This window comes from Lutra lutra, chromosome 9 (assembly GCF_902655055.1).
Source record: "Lutra lutra chromosome 9, mLutLut1.2, whole genome shotgun sequence".
NCBI lineage: Eukaryota > Metazoa > Chordata > Mammalia > Carnivora > Mustelidae > Lutra > Lutra lutra.
In genome coordinates this window covers 67047474-67063199 of record NC_062286.1, presented here as the reverse complement: position 1 = coordinate 67063199, position 15726 = coordinate 67047474, and the positions used below count along the sequence as shown (strand labels likewise).

The 15726-nt window shown below is 33.8% G+C and overlaps 1 protein-coding gene across 7 annotated transcripts in view; it reads right to left on the bottom strand.

The window, feature by feature from the left end:
- Nucleotides 1-15726, bottom strand: part of CCDC88A (coiled-coil domain containing 88A) — a 132090-nt gene that overhangs the window by 35867 nt on the left and 80497 nt on the right. For 6 of the 7 annotated variants that reach the window (XM_047744249.1, XM_047744243.1, XM_047744250.1 and 3 more), the window contains exons 13-17: nucleotides 14596-14780; nucleotides 10480-10617; nucleotides 8267-9337; nucleotides 6533-6660; nucleotides 3284-3425 (exon numbers count right to left, since the gene is read on the bottom strand). In XM_047744249.1, coding sequence (XP_047600205.1) covers nucleotides 3284-3425; nucleotides 6533-6660; nucleotides 8267-9337; nucleotides 10480-10617; nucleotides 14596-14780 — 1664 coding nt within the window. Of the gene's footprint in view, nucleotides 1-3283; nucleotides 3426-6532; nucleotides 6661-8266; nucleotides 9338-10479; nucleotides 10618-12934; nucleotides 13042-14595; nucleotides 14781-15726 lie in introns of those variants that run through there. The other variant, XM_047744247.1, reaches the window with a different exon arrangement.

Here is a 15726-nt window from a genome sequence, read left to right as displayed (position 1 = left end):
GCATCTGTGTGTGCCTGCCCTTTTAAGCAGGATATGTTGCCCAGAATGAGCAGTATTAATAGATAAATTAGTAATAACTTCTTTATTCAGGTCCTAATCCACAAATAATTACTGTAATTTACTTAATAAAAAGTGAGCAAGCCAAGGATTTATCTTACCCAGGGTTTTCTGGTGTCATTACAACCAAAACCTACTTTAAGAAACTAAGAACTTGGTCATCCTACATTACCAAAATTACTAACTTAATAGCACGCTTCAATTTAAGCCGATTATTATTATATTTCTCTTGAATCATTAGTTTATCCACGGAGACATTTTTCACAAAATTCTAAATTAAAACCCAAACTTTATATTAAGACAAAAATAGAAGTGTCTAAAATAATTCAGTATCTAAAGCAAACCTTAAGAAAGCTTATGACTCAACTGAGTTAGAAAATGACATGAGACTAAAGATGCCCAAAACAGAATATAATTTAAAGCTTGGCTGAGTGATCTAATAGGTGTTCTGGGATCCTAATTTTCCCCTTTTTAAAAAATTTTAATATCCTTTTTTTTTAAAGATTTTATTTATTTATTTGACAGACAGAGATTCAAAGTAGGCAGAGAGGCAGGCAGAGAGAGAGGAGGAAGCAAGCTCCCTGCTGAGCAGACAGCCCAATGGGAGGCTTGATTCCAGGACCCTGGGATCATGACCTGAGCTGAAGGCAGAGGCTTTAACCCACTGAGCCACCCAGCCACCCTTAATTTTAATATCCTAATAACAAATGAATGACATCATTTCCACTCTCCTATTTTACATTAATTTCCCACAGGGTCTTTTCTCTAGGCTTCTAAAGACTATAGAAATATGCCATTATGAAGAAGGGGAGTTGAGAATAAAACTCAAAGCTTCTTATTTTTAGTCCATTGTTACAACTAAGTTTCAATAATTCCCCTTTACCTGATGTATCCACAGGATCTCTAATTTATGTTCACATAAAAAATGACATATCTGCCATCAACATTTCTTTGAGGCAGCATACAGGTGGGTCTTGCCTTTTAACCTAATTTATTAACCTCTGCCTTCCAACTGAGATGTTTAGAACTTTTATATTTAATATGATTATTGATCTGGTTTGTTTTAAAACTGACATTTTGCTCTTTGTCCAATCTGTACTTTTGTTCCTCTTTTTTTCCTGTTTTTTGTTTTTTTTTTGTAATAATTCTACTTTATCTCCTTTGCTGGCATATTAGCTAAACCTTTTGGTCATGCTATTTTAGCAATTACTTCAGGCCCTCAACTCATATTTAACTTTCATATCTTCAAGTGATAAACCTCTTCACATATAGTATTAAAAGTTAGTACAGTCTAATTTCAGTTTTATGGCAGCCTAATTTCCTGTTTATGGCAGGTGGCTGGTCCAATGCCAAAGTGGCTGGAAGTGGAAAATGATGAAATTTTCCATCTCTGCCCCCTGGACTTGAAATGCATATAATCAACCCATACCCAAACTGTCTGAGTAGCTTCATGAAGTTGACTTTCTTTGCAACCTAGATACTGCAGATTAATTAAATCTGGCACCAAATTTTACTTTATTTTTTGGACAATCCTTCATGTAAACTAAGCAAAATTCTAGAATTTCTTCTTTAACAATATATGTTTCATGGTACAAATATCAAAAATGATGGTGTGGGCAAATGGGGAACAAAACCTTTTTCCTTTTCTGTGTGAGAAATCCATCTTTGTTAACTGCGTCCTTAGAAACCTGAAGAAATTGGAATGTTGTGTTACTAGGCAAGATTGCATATGAGAAAAATGACCCAACTGGCACATCTTATTTATTTATTTATTTATTTATTATGCTTTTATTTATTTATTTTACAGAGAGAGACACAGAGAGAGAGAGGGAACACAAGCAGGGGGAGCAGGAGAGGGAGAAGCAGGCTTCTCGCTGAGCAGGGAGCTCAATGTGGGCCCCAATCATAGGACCCTGGGAAAATAACCTGAGCCGAAGGCAGATGCTTAATGACTGAGCCACCCAGGCACTGGGTAAATTATATCTAGACTGCAAGAACTGTAAGTACCTAATAGGAAGCTGTATCTTTAAACTTCTCTGAGTGTAGCAACTCTTAAAACTATTATATCCAGGGGCGCCTGGGTGGCTCAGTGGGTTAGGCCGCTGCCTTCGGCTCAGGTCATGATCTCAGGGTCCTGGGATCGAGTCCCACATCGGGCTCTCTGCTCAGCAGGAAGCCTGCTTCCCTCTCTCTCTCTCTCTCTCTGCCTTCCTCTCCGTCTACTTGTGATCTCTCTCTGTCAAATAAATAAATAAAAAATCTTAAAAAAAAAAAAAACCAAAACTATTATATTCATTGTGGAGACCCCCATGCCTTCAAAGTTTTTGCAAGAGATGATGACTACTATGGAGCACTGAGTCTCAAAGACAGTGCAGCTCCTGCATGCTCAATGTGAATCTCATTGTCTTGCACCTGAACTGTCATCTGGTGGGAATATGACTTTCAAACAACTATAAGAAGAGGGACCCATGACAGTGCCCTGCTATATACTTGTATTTCAAACAGCGTCCTGAATCAAAGGATTCTAAATTGGGCCCACAGTAATCTTCTCAGTCTAAATGTTTAGTTGATTATAAAACCATTCCTGGTGGTACCACAGAGATGATAAAAGGGAAAACAAAACAAAACAAAACAAAAAAACAGAACATGATTCTACCTATCTACCATATACTAATCCTAGGGAATGGACAAGCCCATTTGATTTCAATTTATTTATGTTTAAGGGAAAACAGTTGCTCCTGCCCTGCTTATTTCACAGAGTAATTCCAAATATCACAAGACAGCAGAGCTAGAAGAAAACTCAAATTTATGAGAACAGGTGATTTCTTACATCACACATACTATTTCCCTCTAGTTGGAATCCTCATACCCACATCTCTATCAAACTTTTACCTGGATTTTCAATAGAAGTATGTCAAAGTGAAGTGTCAATATTACATTGAGAGCTTTTCTAAAGAGTAAGACTGCCTCTTCCCCATTCCATTCCCACAAAACTAGTATGTCTCTAACTGCATGGGGAACATGTGCACATGAAATAGAACTGTATAAACTACAGTGTATAAACAAAATATAGTTTGTCATAAACTAAATGACCAAGATTTGCTACTTTCAAATTTAAGAAAAAGGAAGAAATAGAATATTAATGACAATGCTTTTTTGTTTTCTTACTTTACACTTTTCTCTCCAAATTTTGACAATTAAAATTCTTTCCAGGGAAATGACTTACTGTTTTAAGTTCTTGGCGCAACTGCTGGTTATAATTTGTGGATTCTTCTAATCGAGCTTCTAAGGCAGCAATTTTTTCTTCTTTTATTTCAAGGGACTTCTTTAGAGTGGATTCTAATTTTGATTCCAAAAGTTTGTACCTACTATCCAAGTAAAAAAATAACATAGTTCATCACTGGAGGCAGATGTGAATGTCAATATTTTAGTTATCTTTTTGAATGGTGGATTCATAAATATATTATTTGTAATTATTTTTTACAAAAAGGACAGTACATGAATACAGTTTGAAAGTCAATCACAAAATAGGGATTATGATGAATTCTTTTTTTTTTTTTTAAGATTTTTTATTTATTTATTTGACAGACAGAGGCCACAAGTAGGCAGAGAGGCAGGCAGAGACAGAGAGAGAGGGAAGCAGGCTCCCCACTGAGCCGAGAGCCAGACTCGGAGCTCGATCCCAGGACCCTGGGATCATGACCTGAGCCGAAGAAAGAGGCTTTAACCCACTGAGCCACCCAGGCGCCCCATAATGAATTCTTATACATGAGAATCTTGATAACTACATGGAATAAAAACGTCAAGTACATATATGAGAAATTTTATCATTCTGCCTTTTACTCTAATTAATTTATATATACACTCTTTCTGCTTGCTCAGTTTTTAAGTTCATTGAGAAAAGAGAAAAAAATCTCATTCATTTTGGTATTGGCTTGAATAAAGAGACTTTTTTTTTTTGTGAGTGAGAGAGACAACAAACAGGTAGGGAGAAGGGTCAGAGAGAGGGGGAGAAGCAGACTCTTCGCTCAGCAGGGAGCCCAATGTGGGGGCTCGATCCCAGGACCCTGAGAGCACAACCTGAGCTGAAGGCAGATGATTAACCAACTGAGCCACTCAGGTGTCCCAGGAGACATTTTTAAAAGCATTTAATGAATCTAACTTTGGATATGTTGAATGTGTGATGCCTGAATTGCTTCTAGATTGTCTAGATGAAAACGTCCACTAAGAGGAGAATAATGCAGCTATCAGGGAAGATGATAGATGGCAATGCATAGCATTCAGAATAAATGATTAAGAGGCCTGAAAACATAACCCTAGGAAACTATATTATGAGAAGACATAAGAAAAGAGCTGTTAAAAAAGACAAGAGTGACTGCTTAGCACTCTATTTGTAACTCTACCACTGAATTTACTTCATTGCATTTTATCTATTTATACACGCAAACACACAACTTAGACTATCTATTCCTTAATGGTAAGAATAACTTAATTATATCTTAAAACAGTTAGAGGGAATGACATCAATGAGAAAGATGAAAAGGTCAGACTAATAATTAGGGACATCACCTGAGATTAGCAGTAAAGATAGGTGCAGATATACATAAATTCCAAAGGGATGAAATGTTAAAGGAATTTATGTCTGTGAGCTTTTATTTTCCTTGTGACACTAAGGCTAACTTAATGATTGAGAGAGAAGCTGGTTTGGTGGCTTAAGACACTTCTTTTTCTGATCTACCAAATTTGATCAGGCTCTCAATTCCAGTTCCCAAAAAAATTTAGTTTAATATATACCGTTAGCTCCATTTCTAATGCTTTCATTATATACAGAAATGTGTAGCTTAATGAATGCATCACATCTTGCCTAGATTATTTCAATAGCTTCCTAACTGGTCTCTGTGCCTCCAATTTGTCCCTTTTTCTTTCCTTCTTAAAGATTTATTTATTTGAGAGAGGACACAGAGAAGGGTAGAGGGAGAGAGAATCTCAAGCAGACTCCCCACTGAGCTTGGAGCCAGATGCAGGGCTCTGAGATCATGACCTGAGCCCAAATCAAGAGTCGGATGCTTAACCAACTGAGCCACCCAGGCGCCCCTGCGTCGTGTCACTCTAACAATTACTCAGTACATCTCTGTGCTTTATTTCCATGGAATGCCCTTCTCCACCATTTCCACCTCATAAATTTCAGTCATTCTTTAAGGTTCAGCAGAAGCATTATCATTTCTTTGATGCTTGGTGATCAGCAAATAATAAGAGCTCAATAATACTGACAAGTTGTTTGAATTAAGGTTTGGGAAGAGGTGCCAAATTAATATGAAGTACTCATCTACAATTGGGTTCTAAGAGGGTCATTTCGGGTAGCTACACAGTATACTGATCCCCGCCCCTAACACCTAAATGTTTTACACATGATGGGCAATAAATTTGTGTGAATAAAGAAATGATGCATATTTGGTATCTATATTAAGAGTTAGTCAACTCAACTGGCCCTTATCTATTTAACTCAAATAAAAATAGTTTATCATGAAACAGCTATATGATTAATCCAATTATGGTTGCTTGAATTCATTGCTAGAACGAATGCCTCAAATTATTTCCATTTGTTATTACAGAACTAACCTTTGAGTTTCAATCTATTTTATTAACTCTGAATATTTTCAAAATTACATAAACAAACCCCATATAATCATTAATTTTTCCTATATACATTTAATAAATACGAGAACATTAAGAGTTGGTAGACAATAAGATACAAATTACATGACAAAAATTCCAATGAATTAAAGTCTAGACTACATAAAAGTTATTTTTGATACATACTTCTAGTCTAGCTGGAATCACATGGCTGACTGGATGCTAAACAGTAGACTACTTGAAAATCTGTCTGACAGACTGTAATTATCATGAGAGAATAAAAATTTTTAAGCTTGTATTGATCATTCTCAAAATTAAAGGGTATATAAAGTAATTTTTTATTGTTTGTCAAGACTTATTTTTCCACATTATTTTTATGCCTTAATTATATCAGTATATTTTCCTTTGTTTCATATTTCTCTTCCATCTCTCTTTAAGTCTACTTTTAGCACACAAAATACATGAAACAACTGAGGCATTTAAGTACACGATTCAAATTAAAAAACTAACTTTATATTTCAAGAGAAGGTTTGTTTATTGTTATCTCATGCTACTTTTGCAGGTAATTACACCCTCTGGTCTTTCGCTAGCTGGGTGGTGTCCTGTTTTTCTACTAAGTCGTAACTGTTTATAGTAATATTTTAGCATTTTTTTCTTGTATCAATATTAGGTTGTATTTATCTGGGTTTTTACTTTTTTTTTGTATAGAACTTCCTCTATGGAAAGAAAGGAACCAGAAACAGGATGAAATATAAATATTCTGTATTAGTACAGCAAAGAACGTTTGAGCAGAAAAATAACAATAATTTTCAACTGTTTGCCAAACAGACTTAATACTCACCTGTCATCAGTACTTTGCTCATCATGTAAGAGTCGCTCTTTATTTAACCCTATCTTCTCAAGCTCATGAGTTAATTTTTCAAGATCATTATTCATTTGTTGAGTCTTCAATTTTTCACTTACCAAATCCTTATTTTAAAAGGAATGTAAAACTCACGTAAGTGTCGTGATCATGAACATCTAACAAAGTTAGCCAAGACTATAACTACCACTAGACAGGAATACATATAATTCAAACCAGGAAAAACAGAAATGTTGTTGAATTTTTCTTCACCAATAAAAAGTAGTTAAGCAACAAAATAACCTAGTTCAACATGGTTTTCCTCTTCTTGTTTTTTGCTAATATTTCTTAACTTTTCATGTTAAAACTGAAAGGAAAAACCCTTTACTTGTGAACACTTTAGGTTTGAAAACTGTAAGAAAAAGGATACATATCCATTAACTTTTTAATAATGAGCTAGGACTTTAGTGCATATTTCTTCCTATGAATATATGCTGGATACCACACCCTTCTTACACCCCAAGCATCCGTCTGTCAGTGGAAGAGCCCTAAGATACTGAAGAAAAAGGGCACATTCTTAGAAGTTTAGACCCAAGGAACCTGTTGTTCATGACTATAGGACTGTACAACAACAGAATAAAAGCAGAAATCTAATAATGGGTCCTTCTCAAAGTCTGTTTAGCAGAAATGCAGACTTCCTTAAATGAGTTTCTGCCAGAATTGTAAGAAACTTTTTTTTTTTTTTACAAGATTTTATTTATTTATTTATTTGACAGGCAGAGATCACAAGGAGACAGAGAGGCAGGCAGAGAGAGAAGGAGGCAGGCTCCCTGCTGAGCAGAGAACCCTAGGACCCCAAGATCCTAGGACCCCAAGATCATGACTCGAGCTGAAGGCAGCGGCTTAACCCTCTGAGCCACCCAGGCGCCCTGTAAGAAACTTTTAAACTCATCTTAAAGGATTGCCATGTATAGTACGGCATAGGGATAGCAAAAAAGAGCCAAGCATGCTGTCTTCTAATCTATATCATGTTTCATAGGACCTACTGCCAATCAACTCCTGAAAATTTCACAACTCTTCTCAACACACAGATCCAAGCAACTACCAATTGTTCAGTGTTGACTCTTAAGTTCAACCTGATTTGCATGCTCAGGCTTAGAGGTCAAAATTCTTTGGATTTTTGGAGTCTGAAAGATCTGGACTCGATTCAAGTCCAATTTTGCCATTTATTAGCTGTGTGATCCTGAGTAAGTTACTTAATGTCTCTAATGCTTTCTGATCTAATGGAAATAGTATCTATAGAGGATTAGTTGTAAAAATTATAGAAATATACATAACTACAACTTATAGAGTCCTTAGCCCACTACTTGGCACATAGTTAGCATTCAATAAATAGTAGCTATCATGTTTCCTATTATACTTTAGCATTTAGTAACAGTCTTGATCAAATATTTTAATATTATTTTGAAACAAGATATAAAATTATAATGTAATAAGTGAGATGCTACATGGAAATCTTATTACTATAATATCTTAAAAAATAAAATTTACATGTACTTCTTGGTATAACAAAAATATCAAACTTAGAAAATGTTTCTAGTTCTAATTCCAAATTTCTTACTCTGAACCATAAGCAGAGGATTCAAATTTCTTATGGGTTCCAATAAAACTTAATAAAGCCCTGAATTAAAAATATAAAAAGAATTTGCCTTAAATTTAGGTAACTATATTTACCTCTCGTAACGTAACCAAAGTTTTTATATCAATAGTTGCTCTTTTCACAAGCTCCTTATTTTCTTTCTCTAATTCTTTCAGACGAATGCAGGATTCTTTATAAATACTGATCTCTTTGAAAAGAGTTTTGTTTTCTTTTTCTAAATTTCCAATTTTCACATTGTTTTCTTCTAATGTGGTATCTTTTATTTCTGCTTGCTGTCGGAGTCTTTTATTTTCCTTCTCCAGTTGTTTCTTATCCTTCTCCAGTTGAGAAGTCTCTTGTTCTAATGATTTATTTTCTTTTTCTAGCTGTTCTAGTCTTTTGCTAGATATTTTTAACTCTTCTAGGTTTTTCTGCAATGTTTGATTTTCCACCTCTAAGTCTTGTAGTTCACTCTCTAACTGTTGAATCTTTTTATTGCTGTTTTCTAGAGCTTTCTGTAGCCTTTGATTTTCTGTATCTAAACCCTGGTAGCTAACTTCTAAGCGTTCTGTCTTCTTGAAAGATGCTTTCATGAGTTCCAAACCCTTCTTAAGTTGCTCTTTTTCACTTTCCAGTTCTTTATTTTCTAGTTGTAGCTGAGCCATTTTCATGCTTGCACACTTCAAAGATTCCACATTCCTTCGCAGTTCTAAGTTTTCCTCATCTAGTTGGGAATTCTCTTTTTCTAGGGATTCTAACTGAAAAGTAAGGTTTTTAAAGCTATCCAGTGTTTTTTTTAACTTCCTGTTTTCTCTTTCTAGCTCTGAATTTTCTTGTTCTAACGCCTCAATTTTTTCACAGGTAATTTTTAAATTGGTTATCTTTTTCTGTAACAATTCATTTTCTTTCTCAAGATGATGCAACTCATTTTCAAGTTCTTCTGCTCGTTCTCCTTTTTCTTTATAGTGTTCCAATTCTTTTCTAATTTGTCTTTTTTCAAACTCAATCTTGCTTAGCTTGCTACTTGTTTCTTTGATCGATTCATGGAGAATTCTATTTTCTTTTTCAATATCTTTCACCCTTGCTTCAGCACTTATCTGGGAGCGCTGCCTTAAGGAAGACACGGTTTGATTCAGATGTTCATTTTCCTGTTCCAATATTTTAATCTAATTATAAAGAACAAAGGAGAAAATTAAAAACTTAATTGAGCATAAACAAAATATTTTTAATTACAGTTTCTCCTTTCTAAAAAATAACAGGGAAATCAGGACATAAATGGGTGCTAATTTCCAGCTTACTTTTAATTCTGACAAATATTTACTGAGAGACACTTATGTACATGTACTGCCAGGTCCTTCTTTCCTTAAGGAGTTCATAATGTAAAGAAATGGTTAGGAGAGATGTATTTAATACTAATCAAAGTGATCTTCAGATTATTCATAGTTACATGTTTTAAATTCAAATAAGAACACAGGACCTTTTTTTTCCAATAAATTTGCAATGCATATACACAGTGGGTTCTTAATGAATATTGCTATATTTATATGTATATATGTGGGTCTGTATTCATTCCCCTAAGAATTCTAATTTGGAAACATCAAAATAACAAAATCCTCTGGTAAATCTGAAAACTAATCCATCCAATTTATATCATGGCCTAATTTTGTGGTTCTCAAAAGTCAGTATTAAATAATCCCCTGAGAACCTTGTAAAAATATAGATTCATGTTAGCTCTAGAATTTTTATTCTGTAGCTCTATAGAGACCTATATTTTTACAAGTAGCCTGAGGACTACACCTGGATAATATTAAAACTAATCATTTTACTTCTAAAAAAGTAACAAACTTTAAAATAGCAGGTTAATCAATATATCCAGTTCTCAGTTTCCTAAAGCATAAAATGAGAAAGACCAATAAACACTTGAAAGCAAATGAGAATGCATCCTAGAGGTACCAACCACATCCCCCTCTTCCTCAGGGTTGGAGTACAGCTGCATTTCTCCCCAACTCCACTCAGAAACTTTATAATCTTCAGTCCTATTTCACAGACACTTGAAAGCACAGGTATTGCAAAATTTTATACCAGATAATTATTAAGCATATTGACCATTTAAAAAATTCTAAGCTTTCCCTTCAACTTTCCTAAAATACACAGGATAGAAATGAAGTAAAACCATAGTTACTCTAAAATTTAAGCAATTCTAAAATATTTGCCTTTCATGTTACATGAACATTTTGTTTGCCTAAACTTTAAAATAACTTTTATTAACACACTTCCAAGTATATTGTTTAATAGGAAATTAATGAACCTGTCTCTCTGAATTTTCTCTAAGTGTTTCAATTGTTTTCTCAAGCTGAGCTTTCTCCTTCATTAGATCCTTGCTTAAATTCTGACAATTCTGAAGACTTTGCTTTTCTTGGATAATCTCATTTTCAAGAATTTCAACCTAGAGAAAATTAAATAAAAAAACAATGTATCATTAAGTATTTTATAACAGTGTAAACATGTAAAAACAAAAGATAATTTTCAAAAAAAACCCCAAAGGACAATTTTCAAATAAAAAATTAAATACAGTTTTAACACTCAAAAGGTGACATTTAAGTACTGAGTAGAGAAATTCAAGTAATATTTCATGCTTTTAGCATGGAATACTTTTAGCAGCTGTATAAAATATGCAGACGTGACTATCTTTCATAACATGTACATCTTTGAAGGGTACATTGCTACTTCTAAAAACAAAGATAAATCTAAGTGAATATATGATAATTATGTGCTATATGAAGACTGTACAAATCTTATTGAAAGGCTCTTTTGGCTTGAGGAGATTTATAAAGTAAAACATTACAGTCAAGTAATTTTTCTGAAGAAGGAAGAAGAGAATATAAAAGCATGAGTGAAAGATAAGAAATAGTGATTTAAGTTTAATGAGGAAACAGACAGAGATTAGGTTTAAAATAAAAAGGAAAGAGGGAGAAAAAAGGAGAACAATACTAGAGAAAAAAGGGCTGAAATAAACTCCAGCATATGTTTATAGTCTAGGTTTAAATTTATTTTCAATTATACATTTTAAAGATATGATCAGGTATGTGGCTAAAATAAAAATAAAATAGCAAAATACCAGTTTAAATTACGTCAACTTGACTTTACTATTATTATACAACATATTCAAACCAGGTAATAAAAGAAAATAAAGATTTAGCTATATAAAATATTCCACTTCAAGTTTAAATATTAAATCCTTATGTCAATAATGAAGAAGTTTAAAAATTTGAGTAGTCTTACATAAAGCAAGTTGAATTTTTCTATTTTATTATCAATGGAAGATAGCCATATATGGAAGACTACCTTCCAATAATATGTCAAAAGCATAAAGTCACAAATCTTATCCAGTTAATCAATTCAACATAAATATATTCAGGAAGGTTTTAGTTATTAATTATGAATCCAATTCTCCCATTAAAGACTGAAATATATGGGTAAAAGTTATTTAATTAAACTCATTTTTTGTCTTACATTAATGGAATTCAGGTGAAACAGTTTACCAAAGACACATTTCATACAATGGATTTATTAAAAAATTGTTAGAATCAATAAAAATTTGTTAGAATTGAAGGCTAACTTTAAAATCAAATTATAATTTCCAGACCCAATTATAATGATAACCAAAATAAAACTGTTCCAGGTTCTAAATAGCCACTCCTACTTTTATATTATATTGATTGTCAAATGCTTATTAAGATTATCTGGTTAATGAATTAAAGATGATGCAAAAAGGTTTTAAAAGAGTAAAAATCTGGCAAGATAATCAATGGGTCAAATAAATGCAAAATGCAAAATAATATGCATTATCTAAGGCAGTGGTTCTCAATGCGTGGTTCCAAAAAACTAGGAAGACCATCACTCAGAAATTTCTTAGAAATGAGAATTCTTCACCCCTACCCTAGCCCAGACCTACCAAATCAGAAACTCTGGGCATAGGACTCAGCAATCTGTTTTAACAAGTCCTGAAAGTGACTCTGATGCATACTATAGTTCAAAAATCACTGGTCTAAAGGTGAGGGAGATTTTCATAAATGAGTCTAGAAACCCAGAATCTATAAAGAAAAAACTAGACATGGCTGACTAGATATTGAAATAAAAAACAATACATAAACACATGTGTAAGAATATTTATTACAGTATTATTGTTCACTGTGACCAAGACCTAAAAGCAAAAGTGAAAGCACATACTGGGGAGCAGATGTGATAGGAGATATCCATGATAAAAATATCATGTATGTTGTCATGATACAATTCTATTCATCTATAATATATATATGTATGGAGAAAGACAGTAAAAAATAAATTACTTGGTCTGTTGCACAAGTGGAATATTTCTGATGAACCAAAACCTAGTGAAAATTCAGGTTTCATAGTCCCTAAATTGTGGGACCATTTTCCACTAAAAGAAAAAGGGCTTTCTGGAGAAATGGCTATCTCCAGATCTGGGGCAGGAAATGTTTAAAAGAAGTTTATTATTGCAAAAGCACAGAGGTTTACAATGGGTGCTAAGGTTGTGTCACAGGAATTCAGAAAGTAGCTTAGAGACATAGGATGTAAGAAAAACAAAGGCAGTAGATTGAAACACTTCAAATATTTTTGAATCCCTGAGTTCATAAAGACACTAAAACAAAAAAATTCACTCATTAATTATCTCAGGATATGAGAAAATCAATTCATTACCAGGAAACTGGTAAATAAAGGGAAAGAATCAAACATTCATCCTGCTTTTCCCATGAGGGTTCCTCATCAGGATTTTGCAACTTCTGTTGAATTAAGGGATCAAAGCAAACCTTTTCCATGACAACTAACATGACAAAAAGAAAGACAACTAGACATGTACCTCCTGACTGAAACAGACTGCTTATGAATATTCTTTTTTTTTTTAAGATTTTTATTTATTTATTTATTTGACAGAGAGAGAAATCACAAGTAGGCAGAGAGGCAGGCAGAGAGAGAAGGGGAAGCAGGCTCACTGCCGCGCAGAGAGCCCGATGCGGGGCTCGATCCCAGGATCCTGGGATCATGACCCGAACCGAAGGCAGAGGCTTTAACCTACTGAGCCACCCAGGTGCCCCTCCTTATGAATATTCTCACTAAAACCTCAATTTGAACCTGATTAAGCCTACAGATAAAATAAAAGCTATTTGGGAACAAAAGAACTTGTGAGGTGACATAAAAAGGATGCAGTGAATCTTGCCATTTGCAAAGAAGTGGATGGAACTAGAGGGTATTATGCTGAGTGAAATAAGTCAATCAGAGAGAGACAATTACCATGATCTCCCTGATATGAGGAATTTGAGAGGCAGAGTGGGGGGGCTCAGGGAGTAGGGAAAGAAAAAATGAAACAAGATGGGATTGTGAGGGAGACAAACCATAAGAGACTCTTAATCTCACAAAACAAACTGAGGGTTGTGGTGGGGGGGGCGGTGTACGGAGAGGGTGACTAGGTTATGGACACTGGGGAGGGTATGTGCTGTGGTGAGTGCTGTGAAGTGTGTAAGCCTGATGATTCATAGACCCGTACCCCTGGGGCAAATATTATATGTTAATTTAAAAAAAATTTTTTTTAAAAAAGGATGTAGTGAGTAAAATCTAGACTGTGGTAAACTAGATTAAACCACCTGGTTTCTTTTACAGAAAAATACTAGGTATACAGAGTAAACCTTACACTAAAAAAGACAACAGACATCAGTTGAGTGTATAGATCTTATTCTAATTCAGATTTGAACAACATGCAAAAAAAAAAAAAAAAAGGCCAACAGAGTTGGAGAAACTAAAATGCTACCCAAACTCTATTAAAACTTTTTTTAAAGATTTTGTTTGTTTGATAGAGAGAGACACAGCAAGAGAGGGAACACAAGCAGGGGGAGTGGGAGAGGGAGAAGCAGAATTCCAGCTGAGCAGGGAGCCTGATGCTGGGCTCAATCCCAGGACCCTGGGATCATGACCTGAGTTGAAGGCAGACACTTAACAACTGAGCCACCCAGACGCCCCTCTATTAAATTTTTAAGTGTGATAATGTCACTGTTCTTGTTTTTTTTTAAAAAATTCTCATTTTTAAGAGATATATAATGAGATACTTATTGGTAAAATGATATCATGTTGAGGATTTACTTCAAAATCATCTAGTGGCTGTGGGGAGAGAAAAAAGGGTAGAAATAAGACTGGTTACAAGTTAATAATTGTTGAAGCTGAATTGTTGAAGCTGAATTGAATAATTTTTGAAGCTGAATGAATACAGAAGTTCATTTGTGCCTGAAAATGTCAGTAAGTTAAAATAATGAGAGTACATTAAAAACTGGAAAATAAACATTCAACCACAGGGCTATTTATACTTTTACATATATTCTTTAACTTACATTAAACATTAGTTTTTATTTACCTTTTTACTTAGTCTTTGATTTTCTTTTTCAATTTTCAGGATTTTGGTAGTGTTGCCTTCTGCAGAATCCATAGTACTCCGAAGTTCTTCTACGGTTTTTGTAAGACTCTGGTTTTCCATCTCCAATTTCAATAACCTGCTTGATGTTAACTCATTCACCTCATGGCCCAAGGATTTTTGTGGTGCTATAATAATGAAGAATACTGTCACTAGTAAAAGTATATATACTCAATATTATTTAAAATGAGTGTAAAAGTACTACATCAGCTGGTCTTTAATTTTATAAAAAATTTATAGTTATACAAGATAGACAAATGGGAAAAAACAGAAAAAAGATAGGTAAATCTTGAATTTTTAATGCATCCATAAGCATTCTAGAGAAAAAAAAATATAAAATTTAGACTGAACAGACTACAGAGTTTCAGTTCTAGTTTCATGAGAAATTTGGCAATGTTCAAGCCACTTTAATCTCAGGGAATCTTAGGTTACTTGTACAAAATATAGTTATTGCTCTGTGTATCTCACAGAGCTATCGTGTGATTCACATAGGTATAAAGCATATCCTATGCCACATCTTCAAAAATTAAAGGAAGACAGTCTAAGGGAAAAAAAAGTCCCTATTTCCTAATCCTGACTCTAAGAAGGGAAAGACAGTATACACTGATCACGTTTAAAAAGTCTTTCTCTAAATAAAGAATGCTACTAAACTTGAGTATAAAGAGCAACATGTATACCATGTTGTCAAAAAATTATATTTCTAAGTAGATTTTGGCATAATTACATTTTTTTAAAGTAAGAAAACTCAGTTTCTAGTTCTATATATAATGCAAACCAAAAATAATTATTTTTAATAACCTTAAAGCAGATTAAATATCTTGGATGATATAAAATTAGGATTTAAAGTGAAATATGATACCTAGATTCATTTTGAAATCTTAGATTTCAGGAAGAGAAATGGAGAAGTACAGGAAGGTACTCTAGGTCTATCTATCTTTGTGTACGTTTGAAATTCTCCATCATTAAGGAGAGAAACACACAAACATACACACACATACACAAAACAACATATTCCCCAACAAGCATACAAGCATACATTCTTTTCAAAATTAGGTATGGTAAAATGTCCCCCAG